This window comes from Diplotaxodon limnothrissa, linkage group LG8 (genome assembly GCF_057381915.1).
Source record: "Diplotaxodon limnothrissa isolate DT_005_m linkage group LG8, D_limnothrissa_male_GT1.1, whole genome shotgun sequence".
Lineage (NCBI taxonomy): Eukaryota > Metazoa > Chordata > Actinopteri > Cichliformes > Cichlidae > Diplotaxodon > Diplotaxodon limnothrissa.
Window position 1 is genome coordinate 20,251,213 of NC_140603.1, and position 21,778 is coordinate 20,272,990.

The 21,778-nt window shown below is 42.4% G+C and overlaps 1 protein-coding gene across 2 annotated transcripts in view; it reads left to right on the plus strand.

Moving 5' to 3' along the window:
• Nucleotides 1-21,778, plus strand: part of adkb (adenosine kinase b) — a 136,680-nt gene that overhangs the window by 55,107 nt on the left and 59,795 nt on the right. For both annotated transcript variants that reach the window (XM_085360810.1, XM_085360811.1), the window contains 2 exons: nucleotides 1,594-1,766; nucleotides 6,401-6,509. In XM_085360810.1, coding sequence (XP_085216936.1) covers nucleotides 1,594-1,766; nucleotides 6,401-6,509 — 282 coding nt within the window. The remainder of the gene's footprint in view (nucleotides 1-1,593; nucleotides 1,767-6,400; nucleotides 6,510-21,778) is intronic.

Below are 21,778 nucleotides of genomic sequence, written 5' to 3' on the forward strand. Positions count from 1 at the left end.
AGGAAGAAACCTCCGGCAGAACCAGGCTCAGGGAGGGGTGGCCAATGTTTGCCTGCTTTAGCTTCTAACATTGTTGGACTCTTCTCTCAAACAAAGTGAGAATGTAGTCAAATAGTTTTTTTAAGGACACTAGAGCCTAACATTAGCTAACATAACGTTAACTTGTAACCAGCTGTTGTTGTTGATGTGTAGCCAGCTCGTTATCTGGAGACCGGAGGGTCTGATGTCTAATCTGCTAATTACATTTTATTTGGATGCCGGTGTTGCTGTTTCTTCACGTTTTTGTTTCTCTGGCAAAGGAGACCCCTTCTCAGATAACAAAAGATAAGTATGATCTTTCATATCTTGAGGCTGAAGGTGCAGACACAAATTAATATTGACCTCCACAGCATGCTGTGCCTGCAACTTCTCTCTCTCCTTTTGGTGTAAAACACATTTAGGTGGAACGGTGATGTCCATCTCTCCCAACGTCTGTTTATTGGAGAGTTCATTAATTTATTAGAAAAGACATACAACAAATAAGTCAAAAATCAACGTGTATTTATGAGTACAGCTTTCTTTTTGTCTCTTAAAAAGCTTAAAAATTGACTGGCCTTTAATAGAATGCTAACATGGGATTTATGCCATCCCTCGCGTTAGTCATGAAGAGGTAAATTGGCTGTAAACAAGGCAAGAAGTTTTCTTTGTTTCATAAAACAGAGATAGATAGTCAAAAAACTCTATGCCCTGATCAGCTGCGCTTGCAAATTGTCAACCTTAGTCTGGAAACACAGGTGAGCTTTGTGCGATGTAATGAATCTTTTCCTGGATATTTTTATTTTTATTTTTCCTCCTTATTTTTTTTTTTCATCTGAACTACTTACCTGGAGACCAGAAGGGTGGGGCATAGGGGGAACGCAAAAAAACAAAAAACAGAGGAGAGCTTCTCTAGACGGTTGATGAAAATGCATTTTTCTTCCCCCACCGAGACGCTGTTTGGTCGTGTGAAATGATTAATTTCACACATATACAGGTCATCCCCAAAAGCAGCAACATCTCATTCACAAGGGGCCCCCGTCAGCAACAAAACAGGAGTCTGCAATAAAACGAGCAAACAGCAGCACGTACTGTACGTCAATAAATCTTTGGAGGTTAAACCTGAGCGCTGTAGAATTTGAGCAGCCCCCACCCCCTTTTCCCTCATCAGGTAAAAGTCACTGAGTACATCAAGACTGTCAGGACCAAAAATTGTCCAGCGAGCAGTTCGGGGAGTGTCCTGCGGTAGCGGCTGCATACTCTGTCACACACTCAGAGTCTGTGTTTGCATAAGAAGGATGAAGCCTTGAATTATGGGGTTTGTGTAAATAAGGAGATGAGACTGTTTTTAGCACACATGGAGGAAGGAGTGCTTGGATGAGAATAGTGCCTCTGTGCGGAGTGGAATTGGTCTTGGGCTGTTTACGACAGCTCGCAGCCCTCATATATCACAAGCAGTATGTTTGCTGTGAAGCTACAGTTTGTGTGCCATCTGCCTTAGCTGAACTTGACCCCTCAAACAGACTTATATTTTGTAAACTGAGCTCTGTGTAACTGTTTTCATTTTCTCCTTCCCAGTGGATGCTCCAGAAGCCCCATAAGGTGGCTACCTTCTTCGGGTGCATCGGGAAAGACCGCTTTGGCGAGATCCTAAAGAAGAAGGCCGAAGAAGCCCATGTCGATGCCCATTACTATGAGCAAAACGAGGAGCCGACTGGTACCTGTGCAGCCTGTATCACGGGAGACAATAGGTTTGCAACCTTTCATTTATCCATGACCAAGGAGTAACCCGTAACCCGGCTTTAAGAGAGTTTTTTTGGTTCATTTTGACTTCCACGGGCAAGCAGTTGACTTCTCGGGGCTAGAAGTCATAACAGGGAATCATAGCTCAGCTCACACATCAAAAGGAAAAGGAACAGCTTGAGCGTGTTTTTCCAGGCCCCCACTCAGTCTCTGCCGTCCCAGTGGGTTGTCATCCATCTATAGGCTGACAGTAGCAATGTGTTAGGGATGCCTGGGCTATCCCAGTTCTCACCTGTCAGCCTTCTCGACTGTAAAAGGGGCTTTAGCCTCTCTGGTGACTCTCACGCCAGCATCGTCGGGTCACAGCCTACACACACACACACACAGATACACAAATAACACTAACATTAAGGGCTCCAGTTCATGATAGACCAGGTGTGGATCAATAACCACCTCCTTCAAACACTCCCTTCCTTTACAGCCCTTTATCCGCTGCTACTGGAGTTGTCAGTCAGTCAACGCCTGGACCCTGACCGCCCCGGGAGTCAGCCCTGCTGAATGGTCTTAGTGGGATTGTTTGATGTGGGCTCTGACACCTGAAAAGGTCAGGTGCCGTGCTCAGGGAGACGAGCTCTGTAATATTTCTTACAGGTGTTTAACAGACAGCTCAGGAGGCCAGAGGAAAGGTCGCCAGCAGGGCCAGATTGGAAGGGTGATGGCTTTGAAGTACTGGGAGCCAGTGTGTCACAGCCCTAAGGCTTTGATTAGTGCAAGTCTTCAAAGATACAGAAAAAAAACCTGCCTCCTTTACTAAAATCTGACAGTTTGAGTCCCAATCTGTGCAGATGCCCTACGTTGAATAATCACATTTTAGCTATTAAGAAATTTGTTTATTAAAATCTTACAAGTGTAATCAGGGGTTCAATCAGCCAGTCTCTCCAGGAGCTCTGAGTTTTTGCATAGTAATTGCCGCAAATTTCTTTATATCAACTTTTCAATGCAGAAAACTGCAATAATTTGTGCAGATATTTAAAATATTTAAATATTTTAGATTGTGTGAAGATCTTGCTGATAATTTTCACGTTTAAAAATTCCCAGTTTGGTGAAAGATGCTGCTAGCCTGTCAGCAGTTATTTTCTGTAGCTTAGTTTTAAGATGACCTTAGCATAACTTAATATATTATTAAGCACTGGCAAGAACCTCTGTAAATTAATTGCTTAGATTCATTACATTATTAATACTTAAAGCCATAGCTTATTTATTTATCCATCTAGATTTCTTTGGTGTGAGTTGCCAGTTTTGGAGATATTGTTGCAGAAATGTCTGGCTTCTCTTGAATGTTGTGGAAGTTAATAATGTAAAAGTAATGCCTATTTTCTCTCTGCCAAACTACACCCAGCAAATATATCACTTTACAAAAGGAATGATTGTTGAAGTGAACAATGATGCGCACTTCTGTGGCTGGAGGGGGTGTAGTTCAGTAGAAGGGAAATTACAAATACACTAAACACATGACGACTAGTTTGTGGATTTATTTTTTATTTTTTGGAGTAATCAGGTCTTTCTAAAAAACAGATGTAAATACGATGAAACAATTTTGTTCAATTTTATTCATTAGAAGGCAGATGTTGCTACAGCTAATATCTTCAAAGCTGGGTGTCTCACAACCAAACAATGGAGATGAATAAATGGCACTACATGCCAGTGGAAAAACTTGAGTATTTTGTTTATGAGGGTGAACCGTTCCTTTGTTGTGTTGCCAGTTTGTTGGAGTGTACACAGCCTGTTCACCACATTCACTGGTTTTCTATAGCATAATTGCTACAGTTTCACAAGGGAAAACAATAGTTTGAGACCGCAGCACGACCAAAAATGCAACAACTGTGTGCAATGAACTTGTGGTCTCTTTGGCTTCGAAATTTTTCTTTCGAAGATGAGGACCAGGTCTGCAACCACTCACAGTCAGCTGCCATCTTCAAAGTGACATTCGTGCGTAAAGATGGGATGAAAAGGCGATACGATGGAATCGGGCTGCTATCGGTTTGCAGCTGACTGGCGTCAAGTTGATAATTATGTGGAATTTCTTTGTGATAAACTGAAAAGAATCACAAATCTGTTGCTGGTCACATACACAGAAATTCACATTAACTACTTACATTCAGAGCAGAGCCAGAACCTCATCTGAAACAGAAATGCCTTCACAAGCCATGTTGTTGCTGCAGGGCGTTAATTTAACTGCAAAATGACACAGCCACTTGGTAACTCTGCACTTGGGATTTTCAACATAGCATTTCAAAACATACCAGTTTTCTTTAGAAAGCGTAAATTATTTCTGCGTGTACACAATAACAGAATTATTTCAGATAAAACCACTCAGGTCAATATTATTAAACACCTGATCTTTTTATTGAGCCATGGCACAAACCACTGCTGTGCAATCATGTGCTTTAACTTGTAATGCTCAAAGCTTATAAAATCAAGTTGAAACTGAGGGTTATCTTCTAGCTTACACACAGTATAAAAACTTTAGCAATGGTTTGAGCTCTCACTTGAGAAAACATCATGCCAAAAACAAAAGAAACCAGTTCAGACTTTATCTTTAGTTATAGTGTTTCCAAGTGTCAAGAACTGGAGTGAGAAGTATCATCAAGAAATTTCAAAGAAGGCCACACAGTACAGAACAAGCCTGGCAGAAGTAGGAAGCGGAAATTTCAAAGATTCTGGAAAGAAAGCTAGTGAGAGATGTGTCTAAAGACCCCAGAAAAACTGCCGAGACACCATTGAATGACTTGAGGAATGAAGTCAAAGAAAACAATCACTAAAACCCTGCACAAGAGGAACAGCAAGGAAAACTCCACTTCTGCAGCAGAAACACTTTTAAGCCAGAGTAAAGTATAGTAAGCAAGAATATGCACACTGGAAATGTGTCCCTTGATCAGATGAGACAAAACTAGAGCTCTTTGGCCACAGAGATGCTGCTGATGTTTGGAGATAGAGAATGTCCCCAGTAGTGAAACACGGTGGTGGGAGTATTATGCTGTGAGGATGCCTTAGTGTGCCTGGAAATGGGAATCTCGTCAAGGTGGAAGGAATCATGAAGGAAGAAGGATACGGGAAGATTTTAAAAGAAAACCTCAAGCAGTCAGCAGAAAAACAGAGTCTGGGTCATCGCCTTGTTTTCCAACACATCAACGTTGCTCATGGTGAAGAACTACCTCCAGAAGATTAAAGTAAACGTTACCGACTGGCCTTCATAAAGCATCGTCTTGGAATTCTGTAAGGTCCGTGCCAAACTATCATCGGATCTAGAGGAATTTGAGAGATTCACCAAAGGCAGTGAATCTGTCCTCATCTGTAGGAATATAACAAAAAAACAAGCAACTGTCAGCCAGTAGAGTCGAGTCTAGTAATGCAAAGACAGGCGTCTCATAAGAGTTGCGCTTATTGGTGCTGGTTGACAGATTGACTTCAACCTGTTCACAGACTGTATGCGCTTATAAACCAGATGGCAACTATTTGCAAACCTTCACCAATCTGTGTGAGAGCAATTGAAGTCTCTCCAAGTGTTTGGCGACAGGTTTCCTCCAGCTGACCCATACTATTGAAAGCGGTCGCACATTCAATCTCAGCTATTTTCACTCTAGTTTGACTGAGTTATAACAGAAATCGATGCGTGACAGTTATTCCACTTTGATAAAACTAGAAATCATTCCTCTGGATTTCCTAGTTTTCTTTTCTTTCCTTTTTGTTAAATTCCTAATGAGCATTTTAACCTGGAGTGCCTCACTGTGGCATTTCGGCTTGTCCTCTTAAATATGTCACATCATAATGGTTATTTGCTCTGCTCACGTCCGTTGGACTTTCTCAGTTAACAACACTCGTTTTGTCTGTCACGCTCGTAGCAACCTTTTGAGTCCATTACGGCAGCTCCGGTCAAACACGGTCCCAATTCAGCTGCCATATCGTAGCCTTCATCATCACACGCTGATCAGCTTAGCACACTGTTACTCTTTTCTTTGACACTAACCACGGAGAGCAGCTTTTTTTTTGCTTTTTTTTTCTCGCCATGTGAGAACAGACCTTCGTGTAGCAACACCCTCCTGTCATATGGTCGCCTAGCAGTTTTCGCCTAAGTAGCTATGATGGTTGCACTCATTTTGATGGCCGCTCATAAAGATACAGCGCACGAGGACTGGCTAATGAGCTGTGTTAAGACAATACCACCTGCTTCACTTTCCAGCTCCCACCACTCACTACTCAAGTGTTCATTTAGTAATCTCTTTCTGTTGTTTTCCCACCCTTGTTATCTATGCAGAACTTTTACAGGTGATAATATGATATGAATAATTTTAGGGTGTCTCTCTTTTGGCTTTGAAAACCCCTCAGCTTGTTTAATCTCCTTTCTTTGGTGTATTTTTTCTTTTTGAGATAGCACCGTTTTTTTAAAGAAAGGAAAAATAAAGAGATCCAGATAGACTTTAATTCACCTTGGCTCAGACATTCTTAGGAACTATTATCATCCTTATATATCACAAAGAACAAAGGAAAGTCTGAGGCCTGAGTGTTTTTTAAGGATGTTTTTGAGACAAAATTAAGATGGATGATAAGCGAGGCAGAAGATTTATGGGGTCTGTCTCGGCAGGTCCCTTGTTGCTAACCTGGCAGCGGCAAACTGCTACAAAAAGGAAAAACACCTGGACCTGGACAGCAACTGGGAGCTGGTGAAGAAAGCCAAGGTCTATTATATTGCGGTAAGTGAGACCCTCTACATTCAAAATGACTGTTCCCCAACTCCACTGCCAGAGGAGGACAAAATGTTAAGAGGCTTTATTCAGGAAATGCCTCAGCACGCCTTCTGCATTGTCAATATATCCATTCATCCTTTGTCGAGTGAAATGAGCTATGTTACCTATTGAGACAATACAGCTCCATTTTCCCCCTATTTTTTTCCCCAGGTCTTTGTGCGCGAAGCTGCAACATAGTGTGAAATTGTTCTACATGTAATGCATTCATTCATTTCTTTTAACGTGAAGACAGGCCAACAGGTGCTGTGAAAGTGTGAAAATTGATTATGCAAGTTCATTCGGTTTTAGCTCCCAACCCCCCACTCCCACGCAATCTTCTCCTTACAGACAAAACACACGCACAGATTGAGGAGGACAGATGTGCGCTTAGATATTCACACACGCTCGAGCTGCGCCCACTGAGGTAATGTCTTTACTTACAGCTTCTGGAGTGGGATGGCCTGCTATGCTCATGTTTCACTGTTTGGGATTATATTTAATTCCGGCAGATCGACATTTTCTCTGATCTCAAGTCAAGACGATAGCCCTGAAATTGCGCTGCATTCCACGTCTTTAAGCAGTTCATTATCAACATAAATCAGCGTTAGTGCTCAGCATTCAGCATACTCCTTGGCATGTTGTCCCAAGTGATATTCCCAATTCCCCCCACCCACCTCCCCATTGCCCACAAGTCCTCTAAACACGAGTGCATCGCAGTGCAATAATGATGGAGGTTTCATAATTAGCCGCCCAGTCGAAGAAACAAATACCAAACGAAAAATTGTTTATTAGAGGGGAGGAAAAAGAATCTTTCAGTGGTCGTGCCAGAAAGCAGATCAGTCAGTCCATCCTCCAGAGTTTGTGTGGTCTCATTTTTAGCCTCTGCTTCGCATTAGCAAACATGGCACATCCTCTGCAAATTGGCAGTTGGGTTTTGCCCACATCCGACAGCGTAGCGCGCAGGGGAAAAGCTTCCGTGGGATTTGGAAGGGGGGATAGAAGGGCCACAAATGGGTGTTTGTCAGTGCTTGGAATCTAAAACGTGGTGTTCAGCGTCCCTCCTGGGCCTCTTTGTCAAAACAGGGGGATCATTCGCTTTATTAGAGTCCCGTTCGCACTTCTAAAGTACTTAGCCAGATACACTGCCACAGCTATTCCCACTTAATACTGTGTGGCGTGTCTAGACCAGCGTTCACTAAGGCCTCCTCTCTCCATTAACCTTGTCGAGAGCACTCAGATGTATTTACCCAATTTACGGCCAGATTTTACATCTTCTCCCTCTCTCCCGCTCACTGTACCAACCTTTGCTATGCATTAATGTGCTTTGTTGATTTTCATTAAACTACTGCTGTGGTGGTATACGTAGCTTTGTTCGCTCTAATCTGTAAATTTAATTACCGGAAAGCGCACAAGAGCGTGCGCGCGCAAGAGTGTGTGCGTTCGCGTTCTGTTTGCTCGCACATGCCTCTGTGTTTGTCTGAACATGCGTGTTAAAGAGGTGATTGATGAATCCTGGCAGAGGCTCTCAAGGTGCCTGCTACTATGTGGTGTGATTGGATGAAAACAGAATTATTAGAGGGCTCTTGCAGCCAGTCTGGCTCATCCAGCATCAGCAGCGGCAGCGGCGGCGGCGGCAGCAGCAGGGCTGGTGGCAGACACAGAGCAGGGAGGCAGCACTGCCATTTCTCACAAAGAGAGAGAATGTTGAACTCCTGCCAAATGTTTGGTGGCAGGCTGTTGCTAGGAAATCTGGGTCCTTAGGCAAATCATTGCACAAAGACCAATAACAAAAGCATGAGGGGGAAGAAGGAATAGCTAAATGCATTTCAGGCAGAGGAGATCTCTCTTTTTTTTTTCAATGCCGTCGCTGCTGCAGTGATGTGTGCAGTTATTTCATTCCCCGACGACTGTAAACATCAGAAATGGAGGGTGATGTATTGTAAGAAGGGGCGGATGGGGGGGGTGAGTGACTCTAATTGGAGGGGGTGATGTGTGCATGTGCACACTGGCCCAGTTAGCCTCTTCTCCCTCTCCTTTTTTTTTGCTCCCACTTTCCTTCCATCCCCATCCCTTTACCCCCCTCTTCATCCTCCTCTTTTTCCTTTTTATTCCTCCTTGTGTCCCCCTTCTCTTTTTCTCTAGTCTCTCAAACACACACACACAGATGCTGTTAAACACACACACACACACATTATGCAGCATACCACTAGCTTGTTTTTACCACCGAGGGCTTTGCCCTGTAATTTGATCTCCGCTGCTTGATGCATCCTCCATGATGCCACTTTGAATTAACCTACGTCTCCACAGCTCTCCTTAGCCCTGGATAATAAAATGGCCTCTCCTAACTTCTGCCATTTAAATTCAAGGGGGAAAAAAAACAAAAAGGAAGAAGAAGAAGCTCCACCTCACGGTCATGCACAGTGAAACCAACAGAAACGGGGAAGAGGGGAGACGAACAAGACAATTGACTGTGAAAAGGCCTGTTAATGACTGGGCACAGATGGTCAGAAATAACCCAAGGATAGACGGAGGAGACGCTTGCCTCTGCCAATTGGCCTCATACGCAAAACTCACCCAATGAGACACAAGCTGCAGAGCTGTTAGGTCACAAACCTAATCACAGCTGCGGATGCTGTTCGTTTGCACCCTGCGCTGGGAGCACAATCCACGTTAGCCTGCAAGAGGTTAGCCACGCCCAAGGAAAATGGCTAGCCCGCCCTTTTTTTTCCCAGTTTTTTTTTTTTTCAAACAGCACAGCAAGTTGAACTATAATGCCTCACACTGTTAACACTGGCACACCGCATATAGCATTAATTGGCAGTTGTATTCTTGCCCTCACTGCAGGGGAAAGCTGAGTTCACTGTAGCATAATATGCAAGGGAAAAAAAGGAGAAAGGGAAGGCAAAAGCAGAAAAAAAGCGCAGTACTGGCACCACAAGCTGCACGTCAGCCTGCTTACACCCCAGAGTGGTGCACGCACACACACACATTGTTACTCCGCCCGATCAGCCCCCTTCATTTTGCAGCCAAAAAAGCAAAGGGAAAGGTTTTCCACACACACACACACGTCTAACTGACACCTCATCAGCCAGCCGAAGGGCTGATTAGCACAGAGGTGACTGCGGCTGTGTCTCTGTCCAACTCAGAGGACCACACTGTCCTCACACTGACCTTGAGATCTCCCTCTCTCCTGCTTTTCTACCCTTCTCTCCTTCTTACTCCCCCTCTCGCCACCATTCTTTATCTCCTCCCTTCCTCCATCTCCATCTCCCCTCTCCTTCCTGCCTCTCCTTTTCTGTCTTTTCTCTCTCTTTCCTCCACACTCTGTACTGCACCACTCTGCACTGCCCCTGTCCTTCCACACAGCCAGGGAGGGATCACGAGGCAAAACGCAGGCACTGGAGAGGAAAAAAAAGAGGGAGAGGGAGGGAATAGAAGTGGATGGGGGAGAAAAAAATCTGGCAGGCTCCCCCTTTGTCTGCAGGCGATCAGTTACAGTCTTGGTTGCCGATGAAATTTAATCCCCACCGCATTTACATGCCAAGTTTGACTTCTGGCAAGCCTTATTAAATAGATTTGTAAATCATTTCATCTTGATTAGAATCTGTTCTCAAGGGATCGAGATTTTTTTTTTTTAAATTTTTGCCTTGCTTGTGTTTTGTTATGTGTACAATCTGTGCCCACTGGTGTTAAATTTTGTGAAAGTCAACCCTCGGCGCTGATATTTTTCGGTGCACGCGAGCGTAAGCGGTAGGTTTTGAAGGGGGGACAAAGAGCAATGGGTGCCAAATCCCGTCTGTCACCAGCCAAGCCACTGTGTCAGCATGTCTCTCATCTCTGGAGGTCATGTCGGTGGCCGAGCTACTGCTATGATGTGTCTCCTCTTTATTAGGCTGACACCACAGTGTCTTTAGCGTGGAACAATGTCATTTCAAATTGCGCCTAATCAGATGGCATTTTGTAATTGGCAGCAAACATCTTATGAATATGAATTCATAATTGTTCAATTACAAGTCGACTGCATCATATTTATTGGCTAATTTATTTTTTTCTCCCGCTGGCCTAGGCCAATTATAGGATTTCAATCTTGAGGCAATCAAGTGATAAGGGTGAGGCGTTTACTGTTTGCTGTCACTATATAATTCTCTTGAATGTTAAACATGCATCTGGGAGGGCTGTATTTGTCAGAAGACTGTGCATGGAGGTGCACCTGCCTAATTGAGTGGTAATGAGCTGTCAGGAGCGCAGGCTTGGTGATTGGCTCCTGGCGGGATGTCCTGTGCCAGTGGGACGTATGGGCTGGCCCGGCCCGGCTGGAGGATCAGCCAGCTCCACGGCGCTGCAGGCCTGAGTGGGCGGAGTGTGGCAAATTAGGGTGAAGAGGGCAGAGACACTGGCTGCTGAGACACTGTGGCTTTTACTGCACTGCGTGATTTATTTAGGTTGTTTACAATTATCCTTGAGACTCGATTCGTTCTTGCCGTGTCAGATTTGGCAGACAGTTTTTAGATGTTTTGGTTAAGTAAAAAAAGCAGTAGTGCATTAAAAGTAAAAGTTCTCTTGGACTTGGAGCCCTCGTGTATTCATTTTGATTTACAGTGTTTACGGTTAGAACATAAATAATGTGTACCAACATAGACTACTGCATTATATTAAAAATGGAGTCTGAATTCTGAATGTGAGATCTATCCACTGTAAAGTTTCTCTTCAAAATTCCTTCAAGGGAATTAATAAATGCAGCATCCACTCCATGGCTGCTGGTATTTGGTCTCATTTTATGCGTTGTGTGCGTTTAATAGATACAAAAATGAAAGTTCAGTAACCTCTGACAAGGCAGCTCACTTTCTAGCAGTATGATATATTTAATATATTTATTTTGTTTTGTTTGTTTTTATCGGACTTGTAAGTTTTTAGTGCAGTGAAAACTTATTTATAAAGTTATCTGCTTGCTGAAAGCTGTTTTAATATTATATTTTTTATTTATGTGGCTCTAGTACATGTTTAGCTTTCATTTTTTAATTTTCATTTTTAATAATAAATATCAGGTGAAAAAAGGTTTTCATTACAAGTTTGTTTTGTTAAAGAAATGAAAAAAACAAACTTATTCAGGAACATTGCTCGTGTATTGAAACTATTATGTATTTAAAAAGTTATAACCTGTTACAGTAATGTACATGCCACCATGTTCCTGTCAGTCTGAAAGCTCATAATCATTTAAGTAGCGCTAAATAGCTTTATTATCACTTTGGATCAATTTATTGATCTTGAAGGAGAGGTCAGAGGTCATATGGGACATAATATTTTAAAACATATGGCATTTTGCATATGTTGACAATACACATATACACTTGTATAACTCATATGTTTGAGTTTTGAGGCTTTTTGTCAATTTCTTTCCAATAAATCATTAAGTTGACCTTGCAGGTGGATGTAAGCCAAATTCAGAAATATGAAGCCAGTAAAAAACCTTATTTCTATCTAGAGCCCAGCAGATGGCGATTGCTGTGGTGTGCAACGGCTTTCTTACTTAACCTCTCTAAACAGCACACAAATAGTCTATCACAAATTACTATCATGTAATCAGACTGATCTCTTTGACAGTCCTATAATTTGTATTATTGTGTCTGTGTAGATTCTCAGTCATTCAGGTCATGGTAATCTAAGGATCCTGAAAAGAAAAGCGACTGGACGTCTTCAAGAATATTAAAAAAGTCCAGTCGCTTAATATTGCATTACCATTGAATGCAATGCAATGGCTGACCGGTAACCCGGCTCCAGCCCCACACCACAAATATCAGAGGAAGAAAACGGATGGATGGTAGAGAGATAATGTACTTTTATCTCACTAGTGATTGTTCTGTTTGCCCATTTATTCTATATTTACAGTGTAATCTTTGACAAAGGAAATGTGTTGTTGAGCTGAAGGTTTTCAGGATGTCAAGATTTCACCTTGTTTATTACAGAGAGGAAGTTCTCATCGTACGCAGTGGGTTATGTATTGATCTTTATGTATTTATTGTTGTGCGCAGATTTCTGTGTGAAGTTTAAAAGGATTTTTTTCATTCCTGTATAGTTGCAGGAACCTTGACTGAGGATTCAGTCAATGCGGAATATTAGTTTGATGCCATTGTTAAATTAGTAAGCTGTGATACTCAGTTAGCTTTACCCAAGCATTGCTTCATAAAACAAAATATAATCAATACATAAATACAAATACCTTTGTTGAATTTATATGTATTCTTAGATTAAAAAATACCAATGGAACAAAGAAAAACTTTGTTTTTAATGTTATATAGTTATTTTGTTAAAAACTTTATTCATTTAATCTCATTGTGACAGTTGCATTGTCTTTAGCTGTCATTCACAGTCCTCCTAACTTCTTCTCTCTGCCGCTGAGGTCAAAATAAAGCTAATTGAAGTAAAAAAAAAAAGTAAAAAACAGAGGTGGTAAAGTCACAAACAAACAAGAAACTCACATTAAATACCTCTGATACCCCTTCACTGATGCATTGAATGCACAGAAATCATCAGTCTGCTATTTGTGACTCGGTGGGATCTGTAAATTAATAATAAAAAATAATAAACGCAATTAAAAATCTATTGTTTTGCACCTGTGGTAAGCTCCCAGGATGCGGTCCATAGTGCTCTAGCAGCATTGCGACTCTCTGCTTCTACACACGTCACCTTGTAAAAACTGTTTTTTCTTCTGCAGTCGGGAAAACACCATGTCCTTTCATCCCAGATTACTCTGCGCATCTGCTCCACCGACAACAAGGCTGTTTTCCTGTGGATGAAATAGTTCGGACTTAATGATATTTCTGCTTGCCATCACCTTGTCCCCTCGCTCCCTAGGCATCAAAGCACCTGCCATGTGTGTGCCTTTTTATTCATGAGACCGAGTTGTAAAACGTGGAATAATGTTTCAGTGCTACACTGGGATGTTGTGGCCATTTGTGTGAGTTCCACGGCTTAATTGAATAGACTGAGTAATTATTTGTCAAGTAATGCTGAGCAGAAAATAAATAGCCACTTTGCGGCTGTGAATTGTGCCTGATGGCCATGTGTTGATACTCTCACCAGGGAGAGTAAAAACCTGCTCTACTGGCTAAGTATCTGATTAAGATTCACATGATGGAACCGCAAACGCTTTAGGATAGCATGTCTCCTGGGCAAAGATAGTGAGTAGAGTTAAGTGTCAGACGGTGTTACATTATCACGCTGGAGAATAAAGCTTTGACTGAGTAAATATTGCTGGAATCGTCTCCTCGCCACAAACCATCTGTAGCACTGAGGTCACTGTGACAGTTTCTGAAAGAGGCCTACAAAGAATCACCACAGATGTGCATCTCTGTTCAGCAGATGTGGGACACTGTTCTCTGAGAATTGTTTCCTTCTGCAAGGTTTTATTTTTCCTTTCATGCTTTAATTTGTTTATGATCTACAATAAGCTAGGGCACAGCTTTGTTCTGTCATTTTATGCTGGATACACAGTGAATTAAAATGACAATAATGACTTTTGAGGCTGATGTACAGTATTTTATAATGAATTTACTGACATTGTATTCCAGAAGGTTTTTTTATTATTATTTCAGATCCTTTAATTCTGTGTGGGATGTAATTGTCCTGTCTCCCTCCCCTTACCTTCAATCCTTCCTGCCTCTGCCGGAGGTTTCTTCCTGTGAAAAGGGAATTCTTCATTTCTACTTTTGCAAATTGCTTGCCCATGGGGGCTCATCTGATTGTTGGGTTTTTTTGCTCTATTACTGCAGGGTCTTTACCTTTATAATACAATACAATTTTAGTGTGTTTGCAAACCAGATCATGTCTGAATCCACAGAGCTGCTGTGTGGAGTTCCTCAGGGCTCCATGCTGGGACCTATTCTGTTTTTAATATACATTTTTCCTTTAGGCCAGACAATGCGGCAGTTTCCTGATGTATCTTATCATCTTTTTGCTGACAACATTCAGCTCTACTACTCATTTAAACCTTCTAGCTGAAGTTCATAGTTCTCTGCTCTGATTGACTTAATCATACATTAAACATTCAATAATGGTTGAACAACATTTGCTTACAGCTAAACCCAGACAAAACTGAAACTTTGATTATTGTACCGGACAGTGCAATGTCTGATATTAAACAGCAAGTGGGTGATTTAAGTTACTCACAGAAGCATAACCTTAGAAATCTAGGTATTATTTTTGATGAAGCTTTTTCTTTAGAGGGAAATTTAAATCAAATAGTAAGAACATGCTTTTTTTTTCACTTGAAGAACATTTCAAAACTTATATCTATCATGTCAACAAATGACCTTGAGATGATAATCCATGCTTTTATCTCTACAAGACTCAGCTACTGTACTAGTCTGTTTACTTATCTAAACAAGTAAGGGCTAGCTCATCTACAGGTTGTTCAAAACTCTGCAGCGGGACTACTGACCCGTTAAAAAAAGGTAGCTCATATGACCAGTCAGATTTAGGTTCCATTTTAAAATTTTAGTTTTAACCTTTAGAGCATTACAGGGACAGGCTTCTCCCTATATTGCTGATTTGATTCATATACATACCTCTTCTCATAACCTGAGGTCATCGAATCGAAACCTTTTAGTGGTCCCCCTACTTGTTTCAGAACTCGAGGGGACCGATCTTTCCAAGCTGACTCGGTGGAGACCTTCAAAAAGAGTTCAGAATCCTAAAACAGCAATACATAAATTCCTCAGTGATTTAGATGCAAAAGGACATGGGAACTTAATACAACCAGCTTGGCTACCAGTTGAGTTGAGAGTCCAACTGCAAAGAGCTGGATCACAGATGAGTTGGCCATCAGCACAGACTGTTTAAGATTGATTGCAACTTGTCGGTAATCTGTCTCCGCTTAGGTATTAGGCAGCAGTTATTTGCACATCTTCTCCAGTCTGTTTGACAGTGATTGCAGCCAGTCCAAAGCGATTGCACAGGTATCCCAGGGTTGAGGGTGTTGCATGCTCAACTTCTAGGCAGCAGATGGTGTATTCGTCTCTGACAGCCACAAAATTCAGTGCAATCTCTGGGCAACCACCGAGGACGCTGTAGTAATATTTTTACTGAGTTATCATGAGAAAAGGTAATTTATATTCTCTAATTATTAGTTATAAGTAACAAGCATTGGCTAGAAGTCGTTTTATTTTGACTGTCTAATGGTCTGAATCCTTGAGAATGTAACTTGGTAAATAATTAACCCATATAGAGTGCTTCAAAAGAATGTGGCAGATGGAGTTCTGTTCTGCTCGTTTTGTTGTTGCAGTGTAATGTGACGTACAGTGAAATTAGAGTTGTAAGCTGCTTTTAGTAGTTGCTGTCTCATCTGAAACATTAGTTCATAAATCAGGCCTGAAAGCAAATGATCCATTCATGTGTTGATGATGCATTCTTGAATTTTTTTAATGGTAAGATTCTTTCCTAAGTTAGTGGCTGATCTCAGTCCAATATCTGCTGCATTGTGAAGCCAACCTAATTTTTTTTAAGTAATAATATGTAGCAGTGATTTCTTTGAGTCTCTGCTTTTAGTCGTACATAAGCGAAACTCCCAAAATGTAAGTGCTTTTTCTCAAGCGGTTTATCTTTTCTGTCTTCATAAGGATTAATCAAACAACATGAAATGTACTAATTAGTCAACTTTACACAATCTGTTAGTGGGAATTCTTTACTTTAGGACCCTTTAAGCTAAGCTTACTGCCGAAGCAACAAGATGGTATCAAGTAAATGTCAAAAAGTATCCCTTGAGTTACTTTGACGTGATCTGTTTTTATTAGTCTTTCAGGTAGGAAGGTACAGAAAGTCAGAACTAATTCAAAATCAAACCGCAAAGGCAAAACTGCAATTCAATACTTTCCTCAAATCGTTCAGATTTTGTCATCACCCTGTTTTTACTTTCTGAAATTGGAAAAAAAAGTGTACTTGTCTAATCAGTCACTTAATTGCTTCAGAATTAATACAAACGTCTTTTTCCCCCGGGTTGCCGTCAGCATGCCTGAGGTCAGCACACGCAGTGTGAAAGTGTTGATCTTTCATACATGGTCCCACTCAGACATAGGCTACTACTCTGACCTTATCTATTGTTTCTCAAGTGTATATTGTAAGCAGCTTTGGAGGCTTTAAAGAGACTTAGCCGGCAGGGCTGCCGTTGCTCTGTTGGAACATTTGGACCTCTGGCAAGTGTCAGATTTTCAGCAGCACATTAAATCTCTTAACCCACTTCTTTTTTTTTCCCCGCTCCAACTTCCTCTCTCTGTCCCCATCTCTCTCTCTTTTCCTCTTTGCTCCTCTCCCTGCCATGCTAACAAGCTGGCTCTGATTTATTTTTCATGTGTTTTATTGTTAGCCTCTGCCATTTTTTTTCTTGTTTCTCCAGCATCTAAAGTCTTGTGCCAGTGGTTAGCCTGGTGCCCAGGCCCTGCGGGGGGAAATGTGGAAAGGCAGCCAGAGCAGCTGCACATCACCCCAACTGGGCAAAAGTCCTCCAGTCACACTGTCGCGGGGAGGCCAGAGACGCTTTGATTAGCGTCCGTCGTTACTAGCCAGCTTGAATGTCATGCACCGTGAGCCCAGTTGTCTAATGCTTTTGGCCGGCCACCGAGGCCGCTCCCCGCAATTATATAGTGCTGCTCGCTCCAGTGTCTGGGAGAGGCCAGAGAGAGCGCCAAAGTGCCAAATGATTGTCCTCAGTAAATAAAAAGCAGACATGTCCTTTTTTTGATGTTCTATATGTGCGTGCTTTATTTTCAGATGCTGTGGCGCAATCACATTTGAAAGCATTTTGCGCTCCCAACATAACAAGGGGGGACCAATCAAAACAATAACTGTGGTTCCTTTTGACAAAGCCCTTGGCTCACAGTTGTCAGAAGATGTAAGCTGACTCATCCACACAAGAAGGGCATGTATCCCTGGGAGCAAGGGGGCAAAAAAGCTCTGATGAATCTTCCCCTCTGTGCTCTCCCCTCTCCACTGAGCCTGTATGGATTAATTACATGACTAGTAGCTAGTTTAGTCCCATTATTTATTTATTTATTTATTTTTTCTAATGAATAATTTTACTCTGCCTCTCAGCCTAGATTTTATTCTGCTCAGGACTTTTTCAGCTTCACTCCGTGGAAATAAGAATGCATTGATTATTTTCCATCTAGCAAATATCCCACCAACTGAGGAATAACATGCCTTCCCCCTAATTGGTTTGTTTATCTTGAGCAACAGACTCTGGGTTTGTTTGGACTCTGGCTGGCATCCACACTCTGCACCGCTCCTCAGCATGATTACTCACCTTGGGAGGAGGCTGCTGGAGCAAGGTTGATGTTCCCCACATAGACATCAGGCTGTCATTCTCCCCGCTTATGTGACATCATTTGCCAAGACAGATTTGTTACAGGAAAAATAAATTCAGGCCTAAAAAGGGATTGATTTAAGGACAGGCTGCAAGTGGAAAAAGGCGACAGGAGGGATGGGGGCTCCCAGACACATTTCACCACTCAGAGGGCTCGGGCCGGATCCAAACAAGCTGCCAACAGAAGATGGATTCTGGCTTCATGTATAATTGATAAACTGTATGTTCTAGGTGTCAGCTTTAAAGAGGGAGCTAGGACTATATCAGGAAGCTATTTTTCCTCTCTGAGGCAAGCATCATTTTTATTTTGTCCTCCCCCGTTCCCTGGCTTATCTTCTCAGTTCAGAAAGCCCCGTTGAAAATTATCGTTTTCTTTGAAGACGACATTCGGGAAGTGCAGCATTAAAAGTACATCCTGTTCCTGTGCCTATTAGGAGTGCTAGCGCGGGGCAGATAGCCATCTGCAAAGTTGACTGTACATCCTGAGTTATCAGGATTAGCCATCTCACTCTTGACACCCAGCACATTAATATTAGCTATGGGAGAGTCTATCCTGCTGAAAGCAGCATAAAAGGATTAATGCAGCGCTTATCCTTTTGGAAATAATGCCCTTTATTGAGCGGATCTGACACTGTAAAGGCTGATGATGACATTGAATGGAGCCAGAATAAGTAATAGTGTATTCATCCCGTGTCACGCAGCCAGAATAGTCTCCATTTGAATTCCAGCCGCTCAAACTGTATTGATTGTGCCGAAGGCATCTGGTTGTTTTTCCTCTGCAGCAAAAGAGTAAGAGTGTTACTCAATCATCAACGTCCCGCGGCTAATGACAGTCCTGTCCCGTCGGCCCGATGACATGCTTCGCTCGCCGTCGTACTGTACGCTACGATTTCACCTGTGAGCACTCTGCGCCGCGGCAATTACTGGACATGTAACGCAATATGCCAGCACGTCACCCTTCCTGTCTGTCACACATAGCCTGTGGGATTAATGCAGCTTTGCCCACTCACTTTAATAGTGATAAATTTGTATCCTGCCAATCAGCTCTTTGAGTGTTAGCAGTGCAGCTTGTACCACAAAGGCTATGACTGTTTCAGTGGACAAAACGAGGGGCGAATACTAACTTTGTACCCTGTTATTTCCCCTAGGCACAACATAATGGCTGTGAAAAGCAGTTTCCTATTGCGATTCTAACACGGGACTTGTAAGTGTAAATAATGGCGTGATTCATGTAATTTTTTTTTTAAATATCCCCCCCCCATACACTTGATTTAATGATGCTGGATGTAAACAGGAAATGTGCCTGCATGGGGTGACTGGATCCAGCCACAGAGCGAGAATTTAGATGTTTGTAATTCAGCGGGAGAGAGAGAGAGTGTCTCCTTGAACCCCTAACATGATTTGATTATGAAGAGGTTAAACAACTGTAATAATAAATCTGTCAAGTTTTTAATACGATGTGCCGTTTTGTACCGGGGCATTATAACACTGAGGGGCAGACAAGTGGCCATCAGGGCCACCTGAGAACATTCGCTCTGCTTTCTTTCTGCTAAATTGCTGCTTCCCCTAGGTGCTTTTTTTGTTTGTTTGTTTTTTAAACTGACCAGATTGTAAGCTTATCAATCGAAAAACTACTTTCCCCTCTCTCCCAAGGACTCGCGCTGATGTGTTCTAAGTACTCCCTTATTTGGCTTTTTAATGGGAATATCGCACGCTCATTTGAGAAATGCCTCCATGTTTCTTAATGAGCTGATAAAGCTCCAATAATCGAGGCAAATCCCGATTTCTGATTTGCATCGCTGACTCTTGTTTCACCACACATGGTGAAATTGTACAAAATTGAGGAGCTACGATGTAGGCCTGCCTTTCCAGAAACTTTTATGTTTTATATATGTGTGTGTGTGTGTGTGTGTGTGTGTGTGTGTGTGTGTGTGTGTGTGTGTGTGGGGACACAAGAGATGCACAGATTAGATTAGATACAGTAGCTGCAGCGTGGCCCCGGCCGTTTGTGTGCAGAATGCGATTTAGTTGTGAAGTTTGAGCACACTCTGGGCTCTGTGATGGGTGACGGGACAGACTGACAGTGACAGTGGGGTGGTAATGGCTCTGAATGAGGAGGAATGGCCCCTGCAAGACTGCCCACCCTCCTCCTGTACCAGAGCACAGCAGCCTTGTCCAAATACACTGCAAAATGAATTCTTCTCTACACCTGTGCTGTTTTTTTTTCTTCCACAGAAGCAGAAATCAAAGCTATTTATAGCTTAACCTATCCGGGGTGAAATGGAAAAAAAGAAAGAAATCCAGCCTTCGTTTTTATTAAGAATTCACAGGCACAGCCTGTCAGATGTTGAGACATCAGGCATCAGAAGGTACAAATAGGTTGTATTGCATTTGCTGCTTTTAAACCAGACCCTGACCCGATAGCTAAAAAGGTGGATACAAGGCCAAAGCCAGCCTCTTGTCTGAGCGATGTGGACGTCTCAACCTTACTGCAGCTTTCTATAAAATTCCAGGTTTGTTTTCATTCCCGCTCACATATTTGTCTCTCTTGCCCTCCTTGCCCCCTTTTCCTCGCTAATACGGAAAAATCATGTCTAGAACTTTGGCTGGGAAGCTCGGCAGTTCATGAAAAATGCATCCACTCAGCTCTTTTTCGAAGTCTTCGCCTCTGATACTCTTGTCATATCATATCCATGCCATGTCATGTCAGTGCGTGTATTAATTATGTAGCAGGCGGAGTTGAGGAGACAATATTGATGCATCTCAACTAGACGTCCCATGTATATTGCTTACTTGTCACTGGGAGACGACTGTTTAATGTTTAGCCTTGTGAGTAAATAATTCTTGGTGTGTGTTTACGGGAAGCATTTTTCTTTCCTTTCTGTCAGCATCCACCCCCCCACCTCCCTGGGCTCCATTTTACTCTCTGTCTCACTCTATTCATCCGTCGTGGTCACTTTTTCCGGATCAACTGAGGTGTTCGACCCGGTCATCCCGCCTGGGTTTAGCCTCTCTTTTCAGTTTTTGCAGCCTCACAATCTCCGAACATATTGCAGACAAATGGCACCCAGTAGCACCTTTGGAGGTGTCCCAAATTGCAAAGGTAATTTATTTCTTCGCCAGCAGAATTATACATGAGTAAGAGGTCATATTGTAATATGAAATTGCTTAGCAGCTGCACACATTTGCCAGATCCTGTTCGGGTTTTGTGTTTCTGTTTACGAGTCCTCTCTGTGCAGTAATCTTATGGAACCGTGATAGCACTTGAATATATTCCCTCAGCAAATGAATAGCAGGCGGGCGCACTAGCTCTAGATGTTTCCTCTTGAAATACAGCTGTTTCCCTCCGGTCCTCTTCTTCCTTCTGTAACAAATGGTCTCCCAGGATTAAAACCACTACAAGCACTTCAGAGATATTAATCTTCTTCGAGGACCGCGATTCGAAAAGTTGCATCAGAAAGGAAAAGTAAAGACTTGCACGCTACTGTGTTTAAAGCCAAAAGGTTGGATATGTGTTTTCCTTATGTCTATAGATTACCTGCACCGTGTAATGAGTGCATATTTTGAGTCGGTAAACCCTGATGAGTCAGGATTGATCCTGTGTGTTTTTGCAGTGCTACAATCATTGTTTTACAGCGTGGTGATTGCTGCAGTTTGGCAGCAATAATTGGAAGTTCAAAGCGCCGATCCGTGAGTGTAGCCTGGGGATAAGTTTCTGGAGAAGCTGACACTTCAGACGTATTATGAAGCCATCACGTCTAATTTGCACAGGCCTCTTTTGTAATTTACCCCCAATTCAGAGGAACAGTCTCCTGCTCTGCAGCACAATGCACACTCTGCTTGCATTGTTCACGCTCATTGGAAGAGACACTGAGTGAATGAG